Source organism: Calliphora vicina, chromosome 5, assembly GCF_958450345.1.
Source record: "Calliphora vicina chromosome 5, idCalVici1.1, whole genome shotgun sequence".
NCBI lineage: Eukaryota > Metazoa > Arthropoda > Insecta > Diptera > Calliphoridae > Calliphora > Calliphora vicina.
The window spans coordinates 108,491,540-108,501,137 of NC_088784.1; the positions used below are offsets into that span (position 1 = coordinate 108,491,540).

Below are 9,598 nucleotides of genomic sequence, written 5' to 3' on the forward strand. Positions count from 1 at the left end.
AATAAAAATTTAAAAAACAAAAAATTCTCATAAAATATTTTATTTTAAAAATTAAAAAAAACATTTTTTTAGTTTAGTTTACTACAAAATATTTAAAATTTGTATTTTAAAGTATAATTTGGTGAGGGGTAAGTATAGAAGATTCGGCACAACCGAATATAGCTCTCTTTTCTGTTTTTTAGTGGTTTCATTGATACAAAATTAGTTTCTATTTTGTCAACATCCTAAACACTTCAGAAATAATAAAATTTGATTTTGCCCATATGTTCTGGATCGCTATAAATAGTGGAGTCGATATAGTCATTTAGTTCTATTGAAATCAACTTTCCTAAGATCCCCACTTCGGTGGATATTTAATGACAGTGACAAAACTTCAAAAAACTAATCATTTGAAAACTTTTTTATGGAAATTAATATTAAAAACTTTCAAATAAAGCTCATTGCCAACATGCTTTTAAATTATAACGGAAAACTCAAATATAAGTATGTGGCACATTTTTAACAGTGTATTTTCATACTATATTTTACAACCGATCCGTTGTTACAAAACAGCTGACCGAGTCCAGAAATATTTTCCTACGCCGGTTATTGTTTTTTTTTTTTACCAATTTAAAAGAATTGTATAAGTTGTTCATAAATATCAAATAACAAAGGAATATGAATCCAAACGATCCCCAACAGCAACCACAACACCCTTTGGTAAGTTAAAGGAGAGATTATGTACAATTTAGAGAAATATGATGAAATTAAAAATCACGTTGCTTGCAGGCCAATTACCAATTTTCCTCTGAAGAATTGAGAGTATTTCGGGAATGTAATTCAGAGTCATTTTTTCAACGTTCATTGCCGTTGGGTACAACATTTGGTCTGGCAGCCTACTTAGGTGTTAAACAAGGATTAATACCGGTAAGAAAATAAAACTTTTCCAGTGTGGAACATTTGTAACTTCTTTAATTTTCCAGGCTAATATTAAATATGGGTCAGTGCCCAAAGTAATACTTGGTGTTATCATGGGTTATTTTGTGGGTAAATTCAGTTACCAGCAAAAGTGTGCCGAGAAAATTATGGCTTTACCCGATTCCCGTTTGGGAGAAATTTTAAGACAGCGCAAAAATCAAGGCGGTTTAGCGGGTTATAAACCTGATCAGAGCTTAACCATGGGCATGGGTTTGGGTGCTTTTGCCCCCAATCCCAATGACGTCTACACAGATGGAGACCTGCGTCCCACTAACAAAGGAAATGCCCTTAATTTGGATATGGAATCGAGGCCCTCCTTTTCCGGCCTGGACGATATCTACCGGCCCAATTTAGATAGTAAATATAAATAAACTTCTTTAGTTCAAGGCATGGAATGTTTTACAAATGTGTCTATTTAGGTCCCTCTACAACACTAGTTGATGCTGATATACCTTTGGAACCGGTTAAGCCCGGCACCAGCTACGAAGAATTGCGTAAACGTAATCGTGAAGAATACTTAAAGAAACAACAAAATCCATTTTCCAAACCTTTGCCTCCTGATGCCCCTGTGGTCATGAGGCAGTCAGAAAGACCTTCTGCATCCAGTAGTGGAAATGATACTGCTGCTAAGAATTTGCAAACAAATAAATACGGCGACGCTTGGGTGGAATAAATTTTAAGCAATACTTAAACTCAAAAGTACTTTTCCCTAATCAAATAATTCGTGATTTGTTTTTAATTTTTTCATATTTTATTTTTTATTTTTGCTAAAAATGTATTTCAGTTTTGTTATTTATTACAAATTAATAAAAAAAAAAGTTATTTCATGTTGGAAAACGGAAGCTTAGCTTCTTAAATTAATCATTTTGCTTGTTATGTTGTAAATGTGATGTTTTAAAAACCTGTGGCCAGTGATGAATGTTTGTAAACTTAATTCAATTTGCCAACTTCATACAAATAAGCACCTAAGAGTTTAGTCTGGAAATAAAAGATACAAAAACTAATTAACTTATTTGTTACTAATAATTAAATAAAGCAAACTTACGCCTTCAACATAATTATAAATATCAATCTTTTCATTCTGAGAATGGGCACCATCATCACAGGCACCTACGGGCACTAAAATGCAATTTTTGCCAGTGGCCTCTTGCAAAGTCAAAGTGACGGGTATAGAACCACCCTCGCGTGTCATATCGGGCTCTACATTGAAGACATGCTTTATGGCCTGCTTGGCAGCTTCATAGTGTGGATGATTGGGATCTTCGGTCCAGGGTTTACCAGAACTTAGCATTCTCACACTCATTTTATTGGGGGAACCACGTTCAGCCCATTTTTCGTTCAAATATTTGGTGACACATTCAGTAATGTGCTCGGGCTCCTGATTGGGTACAATACGCATTGAGAATTTACCAATAACTTTGGCGGGAATAACAGTCTTGGCACCGGCTTCCGAGAAGGCACCTTCAATGCCGTGAATCGACAAAGAGGGATAACGCCATCTGTGCATCAACAATTGGGTCTTGTTCTCCTTGTGTGGCAAAGCTGTGGCACCGATGTCTTTCCTGAAGTGAAAGGAAAATTACATTACACATTTTTAAAAAAGTTAGCATACATTACAAGTAGTTTACAGGTTTAATCAGAAACAGAATAATATTGAAAACCATTTTCGGTGGTTATAAAAGAATGTTGGTGAAATTAAATATTTGTTGAAAACAAATATAGTGAGAACAAAAAAGTTTGAAAACAATTTTTAATGAAACAAGTTAGTAACACGAGGCTAGTACGGGTATAGTAAGTTGGACCTACAATGGGCCAAAATCGGGAAAAATATTTTTTAACCCACATTTTTTTTTTCACCAAAAAAATTTTTTTTTTCTCATAAATTTATTATCCAAAAAAAAATTGGAAAAATATTTTTTAAAAAAAATTAAAAAAAATAATTTTGTTTAAATAAAAATATTATAAAAAAAATTTGGGTTACAAAATATTTTTCCCTATTTTGGCCCATTGTAGGTCCAACTTACTATAGCCGTACTAGCATTATATGTACATCGTTGTAACTGACTTTGAAATATCAATCATTAGATATCCATATTGTCTATATTAATGACTTAGAATCCAGATATAGATAAAAAAAATGGTCAAAAATTTCCTTTTTTACTTATATCTCAGCCATTTGTGGGTCGATTTGTCGATTTTAAATAGCAACCGAGCCGACATATTGATGTATGAATCATGTATGTAAGTTATTAGGGGGAAACGGAAAGACGGCATGGCTATATCGACTTCACTATCTATAACGATCCAGAATATATGTATATACTTTGTGGGGCGCAAATGAAAAATGTTGAAATTACAAACTGTATTACCACTCATGGCGAAGGGTATAAAAATAATGTGTAGGCATTTAAAGAACCACCCTAATTAATTTGAATTACTATGTATATCGTTTTCTTTTTCAAGTATTATTGTTCAATAAAAGTGAAATGAAATCAAATTTCATACGAAGGTATTTCATATCATTGTACTGTCACCAAGAGTAGTACTACAGTTTATGCTTAATAATCTTAAACAATAATTAAAACCAATAGTAATAATATATTGTTTGTATGTGTATCAAATATAAAACAAAACGTTATCTTACTTGTAATCTTCAACTTCATAATCAATTTTTTCGTAAATTTCATGTTCGTTGTGTAGCAATGGGGCAATCTACAATAAATAAATCATCAAAATTTAATCCATATTTATGATCAACACTATTTAGCACACTTACGTCTCTTTCAATACCAGGTATTAGAATGTTGGTATCCTTATCCACCAAAGTGCTTAGCAACCAGCACAAGTCAGGCATGGCCTCATGCACGGTACCTCCAAAGACACCGCTATGCAAATCCTTTTGGGCACATTCCACCTCAACGGTGTAGTAGACTAAACCACGTAGACCATAGGTTAGGCAGGGTCTTGTTTTGCCCAACCAATAGTTGTCGGAAATGCAAACGTAATCAACATTGGCTAAGAAATCATTTTTAAGACTCATTAGGAGATCATCTAAACCCAAACTGCCACTTTCTTCCATGCCTTCCAACACAAACTTAAGATTGACCGGTACATCAATGTTTAACTTTTGATAGGCTTCAATGGCATGAATCCAGCAAAGAACTGGACCCTTGTCATCACTAGCACCACGACCATAAAGTTTACCATCTTTTTCGGTCAATTCGAAGGGTTCAGTGGCCCAGCCATCGTCTTTAAGGGCGGGCTGAACATCCAAGTGACCATATACCACAACGGTCTTCTTTTTGGGATCCTAGTAGGAAAAAATATATATATATAAATAAAATATGGTTTAACTTTTAAGAAATATGTTACTCTCACCTTTCCCAGTGTACCCAACAAGACTTTGGGTAAAGGAATTTTGTCTCCATTGGCCAGTGTTTCTTGACCAATATCAACCAATTTTGTTTCAGCACCCAAGGCCTTCAATTTATCTTCAGTCCATAGTACCATGCGATCAATTTCTCCACGCTTTTCGGGCCAGGCCGAAACAGATTGTATGGCTACAGCTGTTTTAAGCACATCAATGTATTTCAACTTGTGTTCATCCACAAATCTACAATAAAGAATTATGAATTATTTAATATATGTTTTGAATTCTTTCGCTGCTTTTAAATGGTATTACTGATTGAAAATTATATACAAAAATATAAATACAAAACAAGTAAAGATTGAAACAAATTTCAGAAAATTTAAAACTTTCCCTACTTCTTTTTTTAATAAAGTATTTAAATGTATTTCCCAAATACCAATAACTAAAATATTAGCAGTTTATTCATATATTAATGATTTGTTCTATATTTTTTGGAAAATTAAAGTTTTTCCCTTTGTTACAATAATCCAGTTCGAGCTTTTATTTTTTTTGGACTAGCACTTTGGGGATGAACCCTACTCATGCAATGCATTGTGTTGGAACTAGAAAAATAGGTCATGGGAAGGTGTTTGTGGAGATTTGATTTCAATTGTCCTACATTGAAAGTGACAGGAAAGACTTCAGCTTATTCCACAAACGGACAGTACGGCTGAAGAACAAATTTTCCCTGTAACGTGTTCCCTAATTTCAACGGTCGACATATGAGATTTGTATTCTATTTTGGGTCGGATATAAGTGGTGTAAATAGTAAGGAGATCAGAAGGAGTGCAGTATTTCCAACACCGTTTCAAAAAACCAAGACACTTGAATGCTTCTTTCAACACTTGAAAAATGTGTTGTGTTTCCAGCGGACATCGTACTGAATTCAGATTCTTTAATATTTTAACCACCCATGAAAACAGATGGAGCATGATGATATGTTGGGCGTTAACATACGAAATTATGTATTGCGTGCAAGATCTTGCTTAAGCGTACATATATTTTGTCTATAATTGAATGAATATGAATGGCAAATAGGGTTGGAAGTTTGACGTAGAATGTCGTTTAGAAAGATAAGAAAGAGAGTAGGAGACGGAGTAGGACGGAGCCTTGCGGTACCTCTGAATTGATCTTGAACACCTTTTATGAGATTCCATCTATAACAACTCGTATAGTGCGATTTCTGAGAATGCTCGATATAAATCGAGAGAAGTTTATTAAGTTTTGCAGAGTTCAAACTGAATCTGATCTACCAATATGGATTTTTAGGTTTTCTGTTCATCTCTTGAAAAATATTAAAAATTACTAAGGTTATGCAACAAATTGTATTTGCTATAGGCTGATTCAATACTTCATTTTTTTATTGTATTATAAATTGAAGATAAATTGTTAATTTATTTGCATTATTTAAAAAAACCCCATTGTGTGCAGTAAAAGATTATTTAACATTACAACAAACAAAATTCTAGTTTTGTGGTTTACACAATTTTAATTAAATTGTATGCTCAAACAATTTACAAAATGAATATATGAAGTTAGATAATATATATTAGATTAATATGTATTTATATGAGTAATTACAATTACATTTGTAAGTCCCTAAAATGTTTATCCTTTGTTCAGGAAAATAAATAATATTTCTTATCAGGCCTATAGTTATTGAAATTAATTACATTTTTTTAATATGTACTACAACTATTATTTAATAACTTTATCTTTCCTGTGCCGGTGGTTTGTATTTGTCACTTGTCAAATAAAACGCTCAAAAACTAAAATATATGGTTAGATTATAAATGAAATATGCGTACGCTGTGTGTGAAATTGATAAGTAGTTAAAAAACAACCAGTATAATTATTTTTCCAAGCTGCACTTAAATACTGGATCCTCATTTATTATTATTTCTTTAATAACAAGTACAAATGAACTCTAAAAACATAGATAAGTTTTGTAATTATTGTTTTTTAACAATAAAATATATGTATTTAGTATATTGCATTATATAAACAATAATACTTTTTTTTAATATGAGTAAGTATTAATATAATCTTTTATTATAAGTATTTTTGCAGTGCCCAACCACCATAATATGTAGCTTTATTCTACATACATATATTTATTTATCAGCAAGTATTTTTATTTATTATTTATTTTATTTTGTATTTAAGGGAAAAGCTACACACAAAGATAAAACCTGAGATTTGAATTGAGTTGAAAGATAGTAAACATATTCACTAGTAAAATTTCCAGCGGAGGATTAAAAGATATCAGTTTTATATGAAATATCATTTAATCTTAAAAAACATTAAAATGATTTTGCAGAAAAAGTGAAGAAATTTACTTTAATAAAAAAGTTAAAAAAAATCAAAATCAAATTAGGAGTTTTCAAGGCCTGGTATTGTAGGTATATTAGCTAAACTCCAATAAACTAAAAGCAAAATTCTAAGTTTTAGATTTTAATGTTCTAAGATTGACTCGATTAATAAATAAAATAAATCTTATATAAATTATATTTATTTTATTCATTAAGAATAAAAATATAATAATTTCAACAATTGCTTTAGTTTATAAAGATTTTAGTTGCTTTTTGCAGATTAAATTGTTCACATTTGCAGTGAAAAGAATTCAATGCAATAACAGCTTTTATTTAATAATTTAACATTTTAAATTTGTTTTTTCACACACGAGTATATACTGCATAGTTAGAAAACAAAATGTGTTTTTAATTTCATTGGCGGAATAAACAAATATAACCATTTATTCAACAATAGAGATTAAGAAAACATTTGTTTAGGTGCACACAACTTGCAACAAAGTTATTTTCATTTCAAATTGTGTACTTATCACAAATATTTCCTAGAAGTGGGGAGATGTCATTTCAATTGAATTAGTAGCAAAACAAAGAGTTCAGCATCAAGGTCAGCTTTTACAGTTCTATACTGGATTAATTTCACTAAGACCTCTGAAATACTTTCTAAATAATTTTAAATTATTTATTTTTAGATAAAAAACAAGAGAGCTATATTCGGCTGGGCCGAATTTTATATACCTTTCGCCAAAGTATACTTTAAGATAAAGTTAAAACCATTTTTTTTTTAAATTCCTATTTAAAAATATTTTTGCTGTTTTTAACCCATTGTCGGTTCGTGTTTCTGTGGCATTATATACGTCGTTGGATAGGTCTTTGAAATTTCTATCATTATCTATGTTCATGGCTTATTAATAATCAAATATTATTTATAAATCCAGGTAGTCGTGGTTATTTAGGTTATTTTAGGGGCATCGGAAAGTCGATTTCAACATACATAGCTACCTATAACGATCCAGAATATACATAGTATATACTTTATGGGGTCGGATCGCAAATAAACTTATATTACGTCACCTAAAAAGAAAAAGTACCTATCACCAGTTTTTTAAATTTTACAGGAGTGACAAAAAAACATAATAAAATTTAAAGTGTTGCGGTTCCAAATATGATTTTCATTCTTCAATAAAGTTGTTATTTTTAAAAATAGAAAGCAATATCCATTAATTTTTTGGTCGACCAAAGTTTTTAACAAAGATTTTTTTTTTATTTCAAAGATTCTCCATTGTCCAATAAAGCACTGTTACTTGTTAATTTGTAATTGTTTTGAATTAATTGCAGACCTATTAATTGGTGTTAATTATATGTTAATTTTGAACAGCCTTTTCTGTTTTAAATTAAAACAGACTTCGATTATATAGTATGTATGTTAATTTTCGCTTATAAATGGCAAATTTAATGTAAATTTCAATTGTATTTTACCTTTGCCGATTATGGGCTGAAGCGTTCTATCAATACATGTTGTATGTAAAATAGTAAACCAGATATGTAAAGGAATGATATCTTTGTATGAATTACTATTCTTTTCAATTAAAGTCAAATACCTAAACACCAATAGCTTTGAAAATATTATTATTATAAAAAAGAATAAAATACATTACTGGTACTAATACGTAAACAAATTAATGAAATCACCTAAGGCAATATTTCAACTTTTATTTAAATTTAAAATTATATTTTTAGAAAATATGCTACAAATTTTTAATAGAACTAACTAGTTTTTTTACGTTGTATGACTTGAATGATTATTTAGCAATTTATTTGAAAATGCATTTATGGAATTCTATAATTTTTTATTCGAATTTCTATTTACAAATAAAATTACCATTGAGTTACCAACCTAAAATTGATGTAAATAATACAGCATTTACCGTTAGCTTATAAGACACAATCCTACATTCGTAAACAAAAAATTAAATCTCACTTTTTGGTTTGCGAAAAGAAAACGGTAAAAAACAAAATAGCGAAACCAAAATTTTCACAAAAATTACAAGCACTAATAATTCTCCTTCAATTTAGAGCAACTAAAAGCAATCATATAAATATACTACTGCAATAAAATTGACACGAAATCTTTATCGTGTTAAGTATTTCCCAGAATTTACGTACATATATTATAGCGGTGGGCGTTATCTTTGTGCCGCAGAGACACCACCAGCTATTTATTGAAAATTAATTAGTAAAGAAAACCACAATGTAATTAAAATTTCCTCTAGTTTTTTGATAACATTCAAAGTTTTTCACAACTGTAGATCCCCAAAGCAGTTCAATTTCACACTTACTTGAATAACTGGTTAAGATCACTGGGTAAAGCAGACATTTTCTTCACTGTATATTTTTTGCACAAATTAATGAAGACACTTTTAAATGGCTAATAGGAATTTATATATATATGTAGTTGTAGATTATGCACAAAAACACACAGCCAAATTCAACAATGTTCGTTTAGTGAATGCACAATAGAAATTGGTCAATAAATAATACGTTTTGCCGGTAATATTTATTTAACTAATGAACCACTTTCTTCCAGTTTTTTTTAATAAATGTTGTTGGAAGCAACAAAAACACCGCTTAAATAGGATGTCATTGTGGGGTTACCAACTAGATTTAATAACTTACAATACTATTTGCTGCAACCATGCAAATAGCTGAACTCATACAGTGTGGCCATATCAAGGCAAATTTATAAAAGGTGGCAGCATGAAAAAATCTGGCGAATTCGTTTTTTATATATGGAGCAAGGCGAATTTAACAAGATGACAGCAAAGGCGAATTCAAATAAATACAAGCGAATTAATTTCTTTTTTATGGTGCAAGTCAAGGTGCATTTAATAAGGTGTCATCGGGAGCACAGCTGATTACAGAA

The 9,598-nt window shown here is 30.6% G+C and overlaps 2 protein-coding genes across 2 annotated transcripts; one reads left to right on the forward strand and one right to left on the reverse strand.

Annotated features, from left to right (window-relative positions):
• Window positions 1-563: 563 nt before the first annotated feature.
• asrij lies at window positions 564-1,818 on the forward strand. The gene is made up of 4 exons (XM_065511653.1): window positions 564-699; window positions 769-906; window positions 963-1,314; window positions 1,377-1,818. The coding sequence occupies exons 1-4, from the start codon at window positions 658-660 to the stop codon at window positions 1,628-1,630; spliced, it is 786 nt and encodes a 261-aa protein (XP_065367725.1). The 5' UTR covers window positions 564-657; the 3' UTR covers window positions 1,631-1,818.
• Window positions 1,686-9,206, reverse strand: Cndp2 (Cytosolic non-specific dipeptidase 2). Its single transcript, XM_065511652.1, has 6 exons — window positions 9,015-9,206; window positions 4,336-4,570; window positions 3,734-4,267; window positions 3,602-3,669; window positions 2,003-2,519; window positions 1,686-1,935 (listed from the first exon to the last, which is right to left on the reverse strand). Exons 1-6 carry the CDS (start codon window positions 9,050-9,052, stop codon window positions 1,888-1,890), a joined length of 1,440 nt encoding a protein of 479 aa, XP_065367724.1. The 5' UTR covers window positions 9,053-9,206; the 3' UTR covers window positions 1,686-1,887.
• Window positions 9,207-9,598: the final 392 nt, after the last annotated feature.